This window comes from Lampris incognitus, chromosome 16 (assembly GCF_029633865.1).
Source record: "Lampris incognitus isolate fLamInc1 chromosome 16, fLamInc1.hap2, whole genome shotgun sequence".
NCBI classification, from domain to species: domain Eukaryota; kingdom Metazoa; phylum Chordata; class Actinopteri; order Lampriformes; family Lampridae; genus Lampris; species Lampris incognitus.
The window spans coordinates 6,876,830-6,894,114 of record NC_079226.1 but is presented as its reverse complement, the minus strand read 5'-3'; the positions used below and the strand labels follow the sequence as shown (position 1 = coordinate 6,894,114).

The window sequence follows — 17,285 nt, the reverse complement described above, 5'->3', positions numbered from 1 at the left end:
CATATCACAGAAGTGCTCTTCATTACAAAACAAGAACATGTGCCAGATTCCCATCAAATTCATGTAACCATGAAGTCAAGCCTCCCGTTCAATGTCACTGGAGCAGCTCAACTGTGGAAGACGACAGTTAAATTTGTGAATTAGGTTTTTAAACTTGGACCCTCCTGACAACTTTTGAGGAACAAATCACTTCCTAATCTTTGGCACTGTTTGAGGTATTAATAGAAAAGTGTCAAGAGTGTGTCCCTTACGGCTTTAGGGTAGCACTGCCTCCTTTTGGTGGAGCCAGGTCGGCCAGGGACACTGGTCTCCTCCTCATCATGCAGGTCTAACTCCTCCTCATACTTTACTGTCTCCTTCCCAACTGGCATCAGGTGGTCATCCAGCTCGCCTGAAGAGTAGGGGGTCAGATAAGTTATAAAGAAGCCCATGTGGAATACTATTTTATAAAACGACCTGTACTGTTGTAACTTCAGTTTTTACCTATTTTGTGAAGCTTCTCACAACACAGTAGTGCAACAGCTTTCTCGGCAAGTCTGGCACAACTCATGACAGGACCCTGGTAAAGACACAGGTATGGAAATATGATGAAAGCCTAATATCTATTTGCTATCTGAAAGGCCAATTTAGACTGCAATGGTTGCGCATATCATTTTAACAATAAAAACAAAGTTCAGGCAATGCTTAGACATGTTCTACACAGATTATCAGATCATATTTCCATAGTAATTAATTACACACTTAAGAGTATGAACAGCAACATAACCTAGATGGCGAACATGACGGGCAAATGTGAGAATAGTGCCCTGGGTTGTGGAGCTGGAGTATGGACCAGAAAATATCAAAAATTTTTACAGCATCTGAGCTATCGATTTGTTCACCCCTAATCCGGATAGAAGCTCTGCCGACAAGTTTGCAGAAATCTTTCCCGTAATATTGTAAAATCCTCACCTTTACTGGGGCTCTCAGCGGGGAGTTGATGGGCAGGAAGAGCGTGGACTGGTACCGTCCATCCTTTGTCTCCACAGTTTTACACTTGGGCGCCAAGTGGGTGAATGGGTCACTTGGAAGTCGAGCACAATACCTAGAAAACAGAACAGAAAGATATCGATAAATGACCAAGTATACAAGGTAAATATAAAAGCTGGTTAATAGTTACCGAGACCACAAGTCATTTTTAGCTGAAGAAAGGATCTTTTGTGGAGACATAAAAAAAAACTAAGTTAGCAGAGACAGAAAAAGAACTGAATTTGGAAGTGTTCATGATTAGGAACAAGTGGGAACAATGGCGGAACAGGCAAGATACCTGTTAATGTGTCCAATGGCTGTGTTGATCGTGACGCGGGGACCCCCGTCCTCAGAGCGAAGCACGTAGGGTGGGAGAATGTTGTCGTCATCCAGCACCTGCTCCACCTCAAACTCTGTCACCTCCGCCGACTTGGAACACTTGTTTCTCAAGATCTAGTCAGGGTAAAATATACAAGGGGCACAATTACCTCTTCCTGACCTGCTTCCCAAGGTCACACACACACACACACACACACACACAAAAATCTCCTTTCCGGGTAATGTCAGACGGCAACTCCAACACTCAAGAAAGCCCCTTCAGCCTATTACAGCTACAATCCTGACTGTGGTGGTAGTTGTTTTGCAGTAACAGTAGACCTCTCCAAATCCTCAAGATCCCTTCGAAATGGAAGAGTCACCAGTACGGTTACAACCTCCCCCACATCACCCCCCCCCTCCGCTCCAAAAACAAAAACACATGACTGAACCCGAGTTTCATCTATTGTTTTAGAGGGAAAAGGTCTCCTACCAGCTTGTCTCCTCCTTGCCCATTTATCTGCTTTATCGGATGGATATGACAGAATCTCTTCCATCACTCTGTTTTGAGTGTAGCAGCTTCTAACCATACCACTAGCTCTTGCTAGATGGATCATGTAGAAACTGTAACTTTACTTAGCATCTATTTCCTAATCGCCCCCCCCTGCTCACGCACTCAGAGATTAAAGCAAAAAAAGAAAAAATCTGACTGAATTTTTTTTCAGGCCGACTCCTTTTGTTGTTTTTTTTTCTGCAATTAAAATCTTTATTGATAGGGCATCCGGGTAGCGTGGCGGTCTATTCCGTTGCCTACCAACATGGGGATCGTCGGTTCGAATCCCCGTGTTACCTCTGGCTTGGTCGGACGTCCCTACACACACATTTGGCTGTGTCTGCGGGTGGGAAGCCGGATCTGGGTATGTGTCCCGGTCGCTGCACTAGTGCCTCCTCCAATCAGTCGGGGTGCCTGTTCGGGGGGGGGGGGACTGGGGGGAATAGCGTGATCCTCCCACGCGCTACATCCCCCTGGTGAAACTCCTCACTGTCAGGTGAAAAGAAGCAGCTGGTGACTCCACATGTACGGGAGGAGGCATGTGGTAGTCTGCAGCCCTCCCCGGATCGGCAGAGAGGGTGGAGCAGCGACTGGGACGGCTCGGAAGAGTGGGGTAATTGGCCGGATGCAATTGGGGAGAAAAACAGGGAAAAATAAAAAAAATAATAATAGGAATGACTGTAAAACAAAAGAGAGAGCCGTACAAACAGAGGATGGAGCACTAGTCAGGATCCAAAGAAAAGGAAGCCACCCAGGCAAAAGAGGACAGGAATCACAATTCAGGATCGTAAAACAACGTGATAGAATTCCAAAAAATGATCCCAGATCGGCCCCCTATTATGGTTCCTTATAACACCAAACAAAACAATATTTTTGTTTTAAGTGAGCCTCTTATCACTAAAAAGACAAAAAAAAAAACAACACAAAACTAATAGCACCAGCTTCCAGAGTTGTAATCAAGGAGCACATAATTGTCTAGTCCTGAAATATAAGAAAACCCCACTTTTTTTAAACTTTGGTTTCAGAAAAAAATATTGCCTTATATTAGAGCCAATACGGTATCGTCTGGTAGAGAACTCTCAGAGTAGTTTGTTTTGTTCATTCGGGTTAGGTGCTGCGCAAAAAATGCTTATAAGGAAAATCCTGCACTGATCTCATACATGGCCTCTCTGGAATCCAACTGACGGAAACCCGTCGTAGCGACAAGAGAACTTTAATCCCTGTGCCCTTTACGCACAGGACACAGTCTTCCTCGCTCAGTTATAATTTGTAACCCCTTTATTAGACTCTGGGTCCCTTTTTTCACCTCCACTCCTTTTGGAAATTCTGTATTGTGATGGGGATGTGTGCTTGCACCAAGGAAATCAGCCCCCTCACTGGAGCTGTTCAAGATGTTTAACCTTAGGGTGTCCGGGTGGCGTGGCAGTCTATTCCATTGCCTACCAACACGGGGCTCGGCGGTTTGAATTCCTGTGTTACCTCCGGCTTGGTCGGGTGTCCCTACAGACACGACTGGCCGTGTCTACAGGTGGGAAACCGGATGTTGGTATGTGTCCTGGTCAGTGCAATAGTGCCTCCTCTGGTCAGTCGGGGCACCTGTTCGAGGGGGAGGGGGAACTGGGGGAATAGTGTGATCCTCCCATGTGCTACTTCGCCCTGGCAAAACTTCTCACTGTCAGGTGTAAAAAAGCTGCAGGCGACTCCACATGTATCGGAGCCTGCAGAACCTCCCTGGATCAGCAGAGGGGGTGGAGCAGCAACCGGGACGGCTCAGAAGAGTGGGGTAATTGACCAAGTATGATTGGGAAGAAAAAAAAAGGACGTTTAACCTTGTGCTAAGGTCATGTTGCCCCCTCCTCTGAACAGCAGGTATCCCACAGACAAAGATGCTGTCATAACAGGGATGTATTGGTGGGGGCCTACTCTAAGCTTTCCATTGAAAAATGAGTCAGTGGATATTGGCATCTTGCTCCCCATATAATTGGCCATATTCACTAAGCTATTACCTTGCTACTATGGTGATGATTGCAGAACTAAGCTTGCGCCATACCCTGGACTGTATGGGAGCAGGGCTGACATGCAAGTTGTGCACCCTGGATGACTCTCTCCTTGGGACAGGCACACTTGTAAGCATGCTGGTTAACAAAATCTCTGGACTCTTTTTGGGTCCCGTAGAGAATGTACTGATCTGGGAATCACTTGCTGCTTTGCTTTAACACATAAGGTGAAGGCAGATGGTGAAGCGTATGTGAAATAAAACAATATTTACAAAAGGTAATCCTAGTGCTGCAATTGTAGGCGAAGTTGTCCAGCTTCAGCACCTTATCATCCCCCGTTTTCATGAAAAATAATCTTGCAAGTACGAACTCTGGGCGGGCCAGTGGGACCCAGTTGGTCGGTACGTTTATGCAAATTTCTGTATCGTTCTCCACATACAGGACAAGTCCATAAAGCGAAACTAGATGGCTTTGTCTACAATTATAGAACTACAGTTGACCTACTTACTGTTGTATATACCTGCAGCAGAAAGTAAGTATCCAACACGACATTTGTTGGCAAGTAAATCTTCAGGACCGTAGCTTTACCTGATTTCTTAGAAATCATCAAATCCATTAAACCTAAGAAAGAGTCGCAAAGGGCTCTGTGAAAACAATACCTTCTCTATGGCCTTGTAGGTCTTGAGATCCTCCTCAAAGGCTTTGGTCCTATCACTGTCTGCCAACATGATGTAGTTGGACACAGGTGCGCGGGCCCTGCCTTTGGACTGGACATAGGACCGGTATTCTGTGGGAAGGTCAAAACGCACCACCAGGTTGCACTTTGGAATATCTACACCTTCCTCCACAATGCTGGTGGCGATGAGCAAGTTGGTTTCATGAGCTCGAAATTTGCGGAGAACCTGTGAAACAAAAACCTTATTTAGTGATGACAGCCCTCCATAAACCCGCAGCTTAAGTTGAAGCCCTGAGCAACATCAACTACCTCCCCATTGTTGATGTTAACAAGCACTGCGATCGTACTGTATTGCTACAGATGTGTATGGTTGGTGTTTAAGTGAACTCAGGTACGGCAACATTTTCTACTGTGACTAGCCAGGAACAGTCCAGGCTCAGGAGGGAAATATCACTGGTCCAGAGTTAAAGCTGGTAACCAGGAACTGGTAAACATGGGGATGATGCAGCTCCACCTTTGCTCCTCCATTTTCAAATTGGACAGAAGCATGACTGAATGCAGGACCAGCAAGCTTTATATGCGTTCTCAAGCTTTAAGTGTTCTCTCTCTCTCTCTCTCTCTCTCTCTCTCTCTCTCTCTCTCTCTCTCTCTCTCTCTCTCTCTCTCTCTCTCTCTCTCTCTCTCTCCATCTCTCTCCTCTCTCTCTCTCTCTCTCTCTCTCTCTCTCTCTCTCTCTCTCTCTCTCTCTCTCTCTCTCTCTCTCTCTCTCTCTCTCTCTCTCTCTCTCTCTCTCTCTCTCTCTCTCCATCTCTCTCTCTCTCTTCATCTCTCTCTCTCTCTCTCTCTCTCTCCATCTCTCTCTCTCTCTCTCTTCATCTCTCTCTCTCTCTCTCTCTCTCTCTCTCTCTCTCTCTCTCTCCATCTCTCTCTCTCTCTTCATCTCTCTCTCTCTCTCTCTCTCTCTCTCTCTCTCTCTCTCTCTCTCTCTCTCTCTCTTCATCTCTCTCTCTCTCTCTCTCCGAATCCAGCAGCCCCCGTTAACATAGTTGAGTTTGCTACAATGAGCATCTGTGAGAAAATACACAAGGCAGAGTCTTTACCTCTTCTTGTTTCCTGAACTCAACCTCCATCTGCTTGTTGCGTGGCTGATTTTTACCAATGCTGTGGCCTGTGATGAAGTTGCTGCTGATGTAAGCCAGCTCTGGATCCTGCTTTCCTGCCTCTTTGATTAGACTGAGGAGAAAAACAGAGAAACAAAACACTGAATCAGCTTAACTATTTGGCAATATCCAGAAGACGTCACTGAATGAGACTTCCATTTTTCCTGATGTCATCCTTGGGTGCAGGCAGGGTCAATCCAAGACCAGCAGAGACTCATAAATTTAGGTGGAAAAACCATTTAAAAAGTAGATTTGAGTTTAAGCTAATGTAGGACATGCAAAATGACTACTGCAATTTGTCAGATATAAATGAAAACCTGATCGAAGGGCCATATTTACGAAGCAGGAGTCAGATGATGATGTTTTAAAAAAAACAAACAAACATCAGTACGTAGGTTGTCTACCATGTCTACCCCACTCAAAATCCTACAGAGAGAAACAACCACTGTACCGATTTAGAACAACAGCTGTGTAACGCCTCTCCACAAATATGATTCCACACAGGATGTTGGTGAAGGGCGAGGGAAAATTGGCTTCGGGCTTCTCCTTGGCTTCCACCTCCTCATCTTCGTCTTCATCCTCAGAGTCACTCCATGACACATAGTTGTCCTGGTTACGGTTGTTGTACCACTCCACGCTCTCGAACTGCTGCCGCTCGAAAGGCTTGTACTCGTGCAGGATCTCCAGCAGGCGAAGGACTTTGGGTGTGACGAACTTGAGGTCCAGCGAGGCAGGCGAGAAGTGTTCTTCACAGAGGGCGTGCACCTTGCGCAGGATTGTGTCGGTGAAGAGCAAAAACTTACGATTGAGCTCCTCCTGTTCATGCTTGATATACTTCTGGAGTTCGCGCACCATGATGCCCGCCACTTTGTCTGCGCACCAGGGCCCCAAAACCAGCAGCACGGCGCAGCAGTCACTCAGAACCTGGAAGGGGAAGAAACGTATCAGTTACAAAAAAAGCAAAAGAAAAAAAAACAGACATTGTTAATAACCTCTAAGCACTCTATAAAAGCACAGGGGGCTCACTACGCTGATGGCAAAAAAAAAATTTACACAAGGAAAACATTAGGGGGGGAAAAAAACAGTTGGCTTCAACAAAAAAAAAAGGGGGGGCACGGAGTTTTAAGTAGGGGCCTGAGTGCCGCAATGCTGCAAACGTGGACAGGAATGAAGCCATGAAAATGTATTTCACATATAAACACGGAAGTGCAAATAATTTGGAAAACTGGGGGAAGAATATCAAAAAATATGTTGATATATTGGGAAATTAAACTAATTTGTCCTTACATACTCAACACCCATGCTACAGTGCAGACGCTTTTGCTCTCCGCTTTGCTCTTGACTTTTCAAGTTTTTCTACTTTTTTGTTACTTTTTGCTACTTCTCCATGAGCAGCATTTAACAACCAGATTATTTGTGAAAGTGAACCCGGTTTACAGAGTTTTCAGTTATTCTCTTTGAAGAGAAGAGACTGTCTGTCCACGGCACTGACGCTGAAACAACGAGTCCTGCTGCCCTTGGGAACCAGACTAGCTTTTCTTTTGGAGATTGTTTTCATTTCTGGTTGTAGCATATGAGGAATTAATGTGGATAAATTGATGTTTGAGGTACTGGGATATATTAACTACACTGAGGCTTCAAAAGACACCTGATGGAAAGATGTCTGAAGGTAATGACATTCACTTAGGGGTGATGACACATTGACAAATGAAATAATGAATAATGTAAATTGAGTGTCAGCAAACAACTTGACAGAATCAAGTGGAAGAAAGTTGTGACTACAATAGGAGAGACCTTAAATAACAGCAAACAGTGATCCTATTTAGTGTATATTGACAGTACAAGAGGAGAAACCTGAAATGATCCTATTCAGGGAAAGCTGAAAAAGCATAAACCAGGTTTATGCTCTCAGAAGTTGGGACAGCTGAAGACTTTGTCTTGCTTTGGGAAAAATGCCTCCCCTCTCTTCTCCCTCCACTGAATGCACCAGCTGTGCAACGCTCAGCCAGAAAATCCGAGCTTGAAAAAGGAATCTCTATGCTCTACCAAATACGAGAGTACAAAAAATGTATTGACACTCTGATTGCTGCTCCCCAAGCAATTGTCACAGAACCAGCTGATGATCAGAACCAGGGACATTAAGTGCATTGCAAAGCAGCTTTCAGACATAATGAGCCCTACCCTGATGACTCTTCAGACACCATTCCCTGGTCTGGCCCAAACCGGCTTGAGACCGACACCACATCGGATCCTGATATGGACTATTGGCTAAACCAGGGAGCAAGACCAAAGACCTGCTCTACCACCGCAGTGGCAAACCCAGAACTCTGGACAGACGTTGTCCGGGGTAAGAGTCAAACACAACAAGCACAGTTCCACTAATGTCTCACCAGAGGTTCGGCTGGGGAACAGGTTTACGTCATTGAAACTGCTCTGACCAGAGTGGTGAATGATTTCCTACTAGCTATGGACTCTGATTCCACTTCTGTGCTTCTACTACTGGACCTCAGTGCAGCCTTTGACACCACTGATCACTGCATACTATTACACAGAATAAATTGTAATTTCTGTGTCTCTGGCTTAGCTCTCTCTTGGCTTAAGTCCTACTTATCTGGAAGAACACATTGTGTCTGCTATAATAATATTACATCAAAATTCTGATGTTAAATATGGCACACCTCAGGGCTCAGTTCTTAGCCCTCTAATTTCTTCACCTTACATCTCGGCCCTGTGATGGCCCGGCGGCCTGTCCAGGTGTCTCCCCACCTGCCGCCCAATGACTGCTGGCACAGGCTCCAGCATCCCCGCAACCCTGAGAGCAGGATAAGCTGTTTGGATAATGGATGGATGAATGGAACTCACCTCTTGGCCAAATTATATGCAGTCGTGGAATACATTTCCATTGCTATGCTGATGATACTCAGCTGTTTGTGCCTATAAAGGCTGTAGATCGTATTCGAATGACTCATTCAGAGGCCTGCTTGGCTGCTGTGAAAAATTGAATGTCCCTAAATTTTCCATTCATCCATCCATCCATCCATTATCTTGACCACTTATCCTGCTCTCAGGGTCGCGGGGATGCTGGAGCCTATTCCAGCAGTCATTGGGCGGCAGGCGGGGAGACACCCTGGACAGACTGCCAGTCCATCACACACACACACACACACACACGTATTCATTCCTAGGGACAATTTAGTACGGCCAATTCACCTGACTTACATGTCTTTGGACTGTGGGAGGAAACCGGAGTCCCCGAAGGAAACCCATGCAGACACGGGGAGAACATGCAAACTCCACACAGGAAGACCCACCAAGGTTGGACTACCCTGGGGCTCGAACCCAGGACCTTCTTACTGTGAGGCGGTTGCGCTAACCACTGTGCCACTCCGTCCCTAAATTTTCTGCTTTTAAATCCGGATAAAACTCAGATGCTGGTCACTGGCCCTGCTAGACAGAGTTACCAATGCCATCAATTAACAACTGACAACACTGTGATTACACAAAGTGTGGCAGCAAAAAATGTTGGTGTTACGTTTGATCCCAGCCTTTCCTTTGATAAGCATTTTAAAGAAATCACCAAGACTGCCTTTTTTGACTTACGTAACAGCTAAAATTTGTTTTTTCCTGTCCATGGCTGACACAGAGTCTCTAACACAGACATTTGTTTCATCCAGACTTGATTATTGTAATGTTCTGTTTTCATGTCTGCCAAATGCTAGTACTAAAAGTCCTCAGATGGTTCAGAATGCTGTAACTAGAATCCTAACTAAAACCAGAAAATTTGACCATATTACACCCATTCTTGCCTCCCTTCACTGGCTTCCTATCCATGTTAGATCAGACTTCAAGGTGCGTCTACTGATTTATAAAATCCTAAATGGGCTTGCCCCATCTTACCTGTCTCATCTCCTTAAACCGTACATTCCATCTCGAGTTCTTTGCTCTCAAAATACAGGCTCCTGTGTGTATCCAAAGTTAAAAAGAAGTCAGCAGGTGGCAGGGCCTTTTCCTGTCAGGCCCATTCTTGCGGAATAACCTGCCTGCTGCCATCAGACAGTCACTCTGTTGAGTCCTTTAAACCCAAACTTAAAACTAATCTTTTTGCTTTAGGCTACAATTAGTTGCCTTTACATCGAGTGCTTCAGAACCTGTACTGCATGGCAGGTCGATTTCTGTCGCAATGAATTTACCAAGCACTGTTCTTCCGACGAGATTATAGCGTATAAATTATTGACTATTGCAAACTGTTCACTTCTCTCACACATCTTTTCTCTCTCTGAATGATGTCTTCCTCTTTCTCTTCTTCAGTGTGTGAATGGTGTGATGCGAGTCGCCCTTGTGTGCACGTGCAGTCTGTCCATCTCCCAGGTCTCCATGGTGATGGCGGTCGCCACCTGGACACTGCTTGGCATCCCCCTCATCACATTTTCTTTTTACATATCTGATAAATCCATATAATTTTCTTATCCTGTTTCAATGTTATATCATTTTCTCACTCAGACGTGTGACTAATATGTCTTTTTTTTTTGTCTACACGGTGATGGTGGTCACGTGGCTTGGGTCCTGGGCTGTTCCAGTGGCGTCTGGACACTGCCTGGCATCCTCCCCATCATATTCTTCATATATTCTATAATTCCATTATAATTCTGTTAACCGCTTCCAAATTGTGTTAACACAACATCCATTGCACATTGTCCATCTTGGGAGAGAGATCCTCCTCTGTTGCTCTCCTTTCCCTGAGGGTTCTTCCTATTTTATTTTTCTTAGAGGATTTTTTTTGGGGGGGGGGGGTTGTTCCTTATCCAATGCGAGGGTCTAAGGACAGGATGTTGTGTGTCTGTAAAGACCCCTGAGACAAATTTGTGATAATGAGCTATACAAATAAAATTGACTTGACTTTATTATTTTGGATGAGCTGCCTGTCAGTGGGCACAATGATAATGCCACAGCTAGCATTAGCACCACTAGCTCAGAAGCTAATGCTAAGACCCGTTCAGCCATGGCCCATGATACAGCCAAGCCCTTGAGGAATGTCTCTCGGCAGCACCCAGAGGTAAACAACAGCTCAATAGCCGCTAAAGCTAATGTTACATCATCAAAAAAGACAGCATCACAGCAGAACATGCACCAGACATTCAAAAATGAAGTTAACCAAGCTAGACAAGACATCAAGCCAAAGACAGCTCTGCTGGTAGGTGACCATATAATAAAGAGATGTCAAAAGCAAAGTTTTCAAAACTGTCTACCCAATGCTATGGTTAGTGACATGGTCCAAACACTGCCACATGTGTTATTCGACCATCCGGGCACAGACACACTTATTGTGCATGTTGGAACAAATGACATGTATCCTGGAATGACACATGGCTCAGAGCTGTTAAAAAGAGACTTCACACACCTAATGGACATTCTACAACTAGTCCCAGCTCAGATATTTGTGTCAGGTTCAACGCCCACTTTAGGGAAAGGAATTGAACGTTTCAGCAGCTTGCTGGCACTAAATACCTGGCTTTCATCCGCATGCACTGCTCAAAAACTGAACTTCATTGACAACTTAACCCGTTCTGGGAGCAATGAAACCGTTTCAGGGTGGACGAGGTGCATTTAAACAGAGTGAGGGTCCGCATGCTTACCTCCAACCTAACCTATGGCCTCCAGCATCCCACTGCTGGTATTTGGAAAGGGTCAGGGAAAATCTGGGAAAAGTAGAGCAACCTTTTCTACCCAGGAAAACAGGGACAACACCATGGATCATTCCCAGCCCCCCCCCCCCCCCGGTGCCTCTCAGAGATATCTCACACAAGCTAAGGATGCAGGTAAAAGGGATTGACAAGATATTATGTCGCACCCAAAGTTCCCACTTATCCAAACAAACCAAGGACAATCTCCCCGCGGTCAGCATTAAAGGGCATGCTGACTACTAGGACCGACTGGGTCCCTACCTCGCCCCCCCGCCCCCTTCAGCTCATGTCTCCCTCTACTTACTGGGTATGGGCCCACTGCTGCTGATACAGCCCATCCCAGACAGTGAGGAGCAACTCCAAGGTCTGCAATTCCTGTTTTGACCAGCTTCAGGTGGAACAAAGTGTACTCAAAGTACACAGCTACTTTATCTAATCTGACTGCAGTTGTACGCCAGCAGCCACAGCTTGTTGCAAAAAATTGTGCAGATAATACTCTTATCACACTAAATTTTAGCGTAACTAAACATCAGGTCTTTGGCAGGAAAATTTTTTTAAATTAATGATTTTATCATCAAGCACAAGCTCTATTTTATGTTTTTAACTGACACTTGGTTAGACCAAGACAACAGTGCAACTGTTCTTACTTAGTCAACCCTTGCCAACTTCAGTTTTGTGAGCGAAACCAGACAGCATATGAAAGGCAGTGGACTTGCCATTTTGTTTAATGATTTGCGCTCCAATGCACGAATATATTGAAATTTTGCTTCTTCTGAAGCAAAATTCTTCAGCTCTTCAGACGAATTTGTTTTCTCGAGTTATATTTCTAAATATCTATACGCCACCTTAATACAATGCAAACTTTTTTGATGACTTAACTGCCGTCTATAATCTGTATTGAATTTGACAGTGTAGTTATAGCTGGAGATTTAAACATCCATGCTGACAACCCCCAGAACAGAGGAACTAAAGAACTGTGCTGTGTTCTTGATAACTATGGACTGACTCAACATGTGACGGAGCCCACACACAACAAGGGGCACACTCTGGACTTAATTATCTCCGAGGGTCTGATCATTTCTAAGGCTGTAGTGACTGATGTCGCTCTCTCTGATTATTCCTGTTTTCTTTGAGAGTACTATACCATGCACACAAATGCTCAAACACAGGTAATCACAAAACAGCATAGACTTTCTCTTCCCCACGCGCCCTCTCTCAGGTCTCAGTCAATGAGTTTGTAGATAATTGTAATTCTAAAATTACAGATGTTATCGATGCCATTGCACCCGCTAAGGTGAAGGTGGTCTCTGGTAAGAAAAGATCTCCATGGAGATCCGCCACACTGGTCAGAATAGAAAAAAGAGAGGTGTCGTAAAGGTGAACTGTTCATTATGACATCTGTAAAGAGAGACTGCGCATTTGTAATTTGGAACTGAGAAATGCAAGGCGATCCTAATACTCTGACATCACTGCCAAAAACTATAATAATGTACGTGCCTTGTTTGCTACTGTCAACAGGCTAACAAACCCCCCTATGGTAGTTGCCTCTGAATTTCTATCTACCAGGGCCTGTAATGAATTTGTCTCCTTCTTCAACGACAAAATTCAGAAAATTAAACAGGCAGTGAGTGTCTCCGTACTAGGTACAGGGAATGTGTTCTCCCCGGGTCCACCTAAAATCAATTCAAATAGTATGTCACAATTTGATCTCATCGACCATAAAAACTAGGGGGACATTATACAACATCTGAAATCCTCCTGCTGCTGCCTTGATATTCTGCCAACAGGCTTTTTCAAAAATGTTTCAAATTGCATGTCCTCAGAGCTTCTTCAAATTGTCAATACATCTCTTTTCTCAGGTTTCTTCCCACAGGCCCTGAAAACTACAGTCATCAAGCCACTCTTAAAAAAGAATAATCTAGACACTTAACTAATGAACCGTTATAGGGCTTTTCAAACCTCACGTTTCTACGTAAGATTATTGAAAAAGCTGTTTTCCAGCAGCTCAAGAATGTTTTGGCACTTAACATCTGTTTTGATATCTTCCAGTCAGGATTTCAACCACACCACAGCACTGAGACTGCTCTTTTAAGGTCTTTAATGACACCCCCTTAAACGCAGACAGTGGTAGAATCTCAGTCCTGGTATTATTGAATCTCAGTGCTGCATTTGACACAGTCGACTACAACATATTACTAGACCGACTGGAAAACTGGAGGGGACTTTCTGGAACAGCACTAAAGTGGTTTGAATCACACTTAAACGTCAGGGACTACTTTGTGTCTATAGGTAATTACAAATCTGAGCATACAAAAATGACCAGTGGAGTTCCCCAGGGCTCCATTCTAGGGCTGCACAAGGTACACTTTCACATTTATATAGAGACAAATCTGGTGCTCAATAGTCTCCAATGTTAAAACTGCAGTGGCAGTGTTGGATGGCTAGAGCCTTTTTTTTAGGCTGTACCAACAATTTTTCTCCTTTGATGGTTTGACCTGATATATATGTATATATATAAATATATATACATGCAAAACACAACAAATTGCCACAATGTAGCACCGGTACGACATGGAAAACATTATCACGATGATCGCAGGGAATTTCACTCAATATCAATATACATCACAATATCTGCTCACATGTGGGAAAATACCATGTTTGTTTGTTTCCCCCCCCCCCCAATTTTTCTCCCCAATTGTACCCGGCCATTTACCTCACTCTTCTGAGCCGTCCCGGTCGCTGCCATAACATACAGGTTAGGTAGTGACTAAGTTTAGGGTTAAGTTTAGACAGTGGTTAAATGTTAAGGTAAAGAAGCTGGTACTTGCGTGTCATACATCGACGCCAAGGCAAAAGCACTAATATGACACCTTGCGATGAGCGTGTGCTTATTTGTTATGAAGGCACTTTAATTCATGCTCTTTTATGTGTACTTTTATTCTCTTATGCACACACTTTGATTTAAATGATCTCAAAATGCCATTTACTTTTGTTTTTATTATTGTATTTTATTATAAATATTCTTGCAATTATAACGAGTAAAAAGACAAAAATCTAAATAAAAAAACTGAGAAAACAGAAATAGGGGGAAAAATATATAATATTTGGGGGGGAAATAAAACGGATTTCATATTCAGGTAATTCATTCGAAAGGCTTCGATCCCAGCTCTAATACTTAAGACATGCACAGGACTGTGCATTTCAGCGTGTTCTTTCTCACCTGTTTCGATATGAAAGTGGGGTCACGATCTTCCCTGGTCACAGGTATGTTGCAGTCATGGAGAAAGTCGAGTGCTTCATTGAGCTCTCCCAGCAGACGCCCTGAGAGGCCGCTCTTGTCCAGGTAGGGGCCGCAGTCTACTACCACTTCTCTTGGCTGAGAAGCATATCTGGAATGGTCGTACACACACAGGTTACATCTCTGTATAAAGTCTGGTCACCAGTCAAACTTTATACCCCCCATACAGATACTTACAGGTTATACAGGTTGCCCAAACATTTTTGCTAGTGAAATTACAGGACCCATTTCATTTCCAAGACCAATATTTGCTAAGATTTTATTACAGCCAGGAAAACAGCAAATGTTGTTGCTTTGCATTTAAAAAATACATAACATTGTGAGTAGCCAAGAGCAACTCTAAACTTTTGGCTGAACCAAAAGCATTTTAGAAGAAAATTTCCAAAACTTTCCTCAATCTCTCCAGTTCTGACCTCATGTTCAAAATTTTATGAATTTTCAATGTTTTCTAGGTCTGTGGGAATGACGGTTGTATCCAAAAGCTTCCTCTACCTGTCCAAGACCACAAGGTCAGTGGCAGTTTCAGCATTGCTCCTCAGGATCTGTTCTAGGTTCTGGATCTTCTGCTCCAGTTCCAGTGGGTCACATTTCCCATTAAGGATGGAGGCGGTGAGACCCAGAATGCGGGGACTGCATGGACAGCCCTCAAACAGCTGATTGGACAGACAGGACGAAAAGCAAGGACAACCAGGTTATTCATCAATATAGTTCATTAATTACGGCTCTGATAATTACAGGCTATATGTAATATTTCTGCTTTTCTGAAGCGTAAGTAAATAGCTGCAGGACTTACTGAGTGGTTCTGACTGAAATAAAAGTATACAGCTTTGTCAAGAGGGTGTGTCTATTTGGTTAACACACCCGTCTTGTAGGAACAGTGCCAAAACACCACTCAGCCTAAAATTTCCACACAATCTGTAGTAGCTTACAACGAAGAAAAAGACTCACTACAATCCTGAAAAGATGTCTAAGTTTAAAACCTGCACACAAAGATGCTTCAGAGTCCTTGCTTTACAAAGAAAATTCTATCACACGCAACCAATGAGAATGGGCGATGCTAATTTTTCAAGATAATGGATATAATGGCTACACTCCTCTTTTGTGCTGCCTTTCAAGATAGCAGGTGACAGGGGCCTGTGATCTCACCTTCATTATCTCCTGGTAGGGGTGGTCTGTGATGGCAAGGTGGCACTCATCAAACACCACCAGATTGATTTTAGACAGTGGCAAGATTCCATTCTTGAGTACATGCAGGAATATGTGGCACGTCATGACGAGCACCTGTACAATGGGACACAAGAGATGTGTGCGTGTGTGGGTTGTATTATTATTAAGAAGGATTACAGCTAAGTTCGAGCAGTATGTGAAATTCCTTCTTTGGTAAAGGTGAAAACTGCGATACAGGTAATCTCATTTTGTATTAGGTTTTGTAAAATTCAGTGACTGTCAGGCATAGCTAGGCAAGAGAGATCAGCGCACCTGGTTTTCAATCATCTCTCTGGCCCAATGTTGGTCTCTCCATGCTAAGGTGTCCTCCACATTGGTATACTCTCCCACCTGTAAGTCTGAGTGAGTCCGAACTGCTGCTGCTTGCTGAACCACAGACGAAGCTAGGAAACAGACCAAAGACAAATTTAGCTTTAACCACCAAGTAAACCCCGCAAATCTCTTATGAACCACACAATGATTTGCGAGATTTAAAGGAAGCAAGCAATTTAAGACGAATTCAAAAACAAATAGCCACCAAAAATGAAGTGCAATCATAGCATGGACACTAACAGCTACATTAACATCCTCCATGATTCAGTTATCAAAGAAGTGGAATTGGACACTGTTCTACCGGGCTAAAAGAATTATAGGAACAAAGAAAATGTAAAGCAGGAAAAATATTCTTGGTGTGAAGATACAAATTTGAAGTTACCTGTATTAACCAGAAAAACAGTCCTCTTTGCATTTTCTCGGAAGTCTCCACGAATTTGGTGGGACAGCTCTTTTGTTAGGAGTACTGCAATAAAGGTCTTCCCTGAGCCAGTATTCAAGCAGACAATAGTATTGTGTTCAAGAGCTGCTTCAAGAAGTTCAACCTGGAGAGGAAGATTTGGTTTTAATGACAATCCATCGCTGAGGGTAACAGGGTTGCACAACACGGTAAATGATAACTAACAGAGATCTAAAGCCATCCGACACTGATGTAAAATGACAAATGGGTCAGCTATCTTTAACAGGATGCATCTAGCGCTTGTTCTTGCCTGATATTTCCTAGGTGTGTAGATGTTGTCATGGATGGCCTCCTGCTGCCATGGCAGACCGAAGAAGGGCCCCATGGGTGAAGAGGCAGGAGTGACGAGCTGTAGGCCTGCCATTTTTTTAAATATGGGGTGGGCTGGAGGTGGGGCTGGGCTCCTCCGGTTGTTCACTTTCTCATTTCATCCTCCTCCTCGTCTTTAATTCCACTGGTAGGGGGAGAAGAAACCATGTCGTTTTACAGTAGACAGCACCCTTTTAAAACAGTCAGTTCAGCACTTTGCACATTACATCATTCAAATCACATCTCCTTACCCAGGGTAGATATTGGAGAACCAAGTTTAAATAGC

The 17,285-nt window shown here is 44.0% G+C and overlaps 1 protein-coding gene across 4 annotated transcripts in view; it reads right to left on the bottom strand.

Annotated features, from left to right (window-relative positions):
- Nucleotides 1-17,054, bottom strand: part of dicer1 (dicer 1, ribonuclease type III) — a 40,002-nt gene extending 22,948 nt beyond the window's left edge. For all 4 annotated transcript variants that reach the window (XM_056295750.1, XM_056295751.1, XM_056295752.1 and 1 more), the window contains exons 1-13: nucleotides 16,941-17,054; nucleotides 16,613-16,775; nucleotides 16,171-16,301; nucleotides 15,838-15,972; nucleotides 15,184-15,344; nucleotides 14,614-14,782; nucleotides 6,161-6,633; nucleotides 5,650-5,782; nucleotides 4,533-4,775; nucleotides 1,307-1,461; nucleotides 952-1,084; nucleotides 484-559; nucleotides 252-391 (exon numbers count right to left, since the gene is read on the bottom strand). In XM_056295750.1, the coding sequence (XP_056151725.1) occupies nucleotides 252-391; nucleotides 484-559; nucleotides 952-1,084; nucleotides 1,307-1,461; nucleotides 4,533-4,775; nucleotides 5,650-5,782; nucleotides 6,161-6,633; nucleotides 14,614-14,782; nucleotides 15,184-15,344; nucleotides 15,838-15,972; nucleotides 16,171-16,301; nucleotides 16,613-16,775; nucleotides 16,941-17,054 (2,226 nt within the window). The remainder of the gene's footprint in view (nucleotides 1-251; nucleotides 392-483; nucleotides 560-951; nucleotides 1,085-1,306; nucleotides 1,462-4,532; nucleotides 4,776-5,649; nucleotides 5,783-6,160; nucleotides 6,634-14,613; nucleotides 14,783-15,183; nucleotides 15,345-15,837; nucleotides 15,973-16,170; nucleotides 16,302-16,612; nucleotides 16,776-16,940) is intronic.
- Nucleotides 17,055-17,285: the final 231 nt, after the last annotated feature.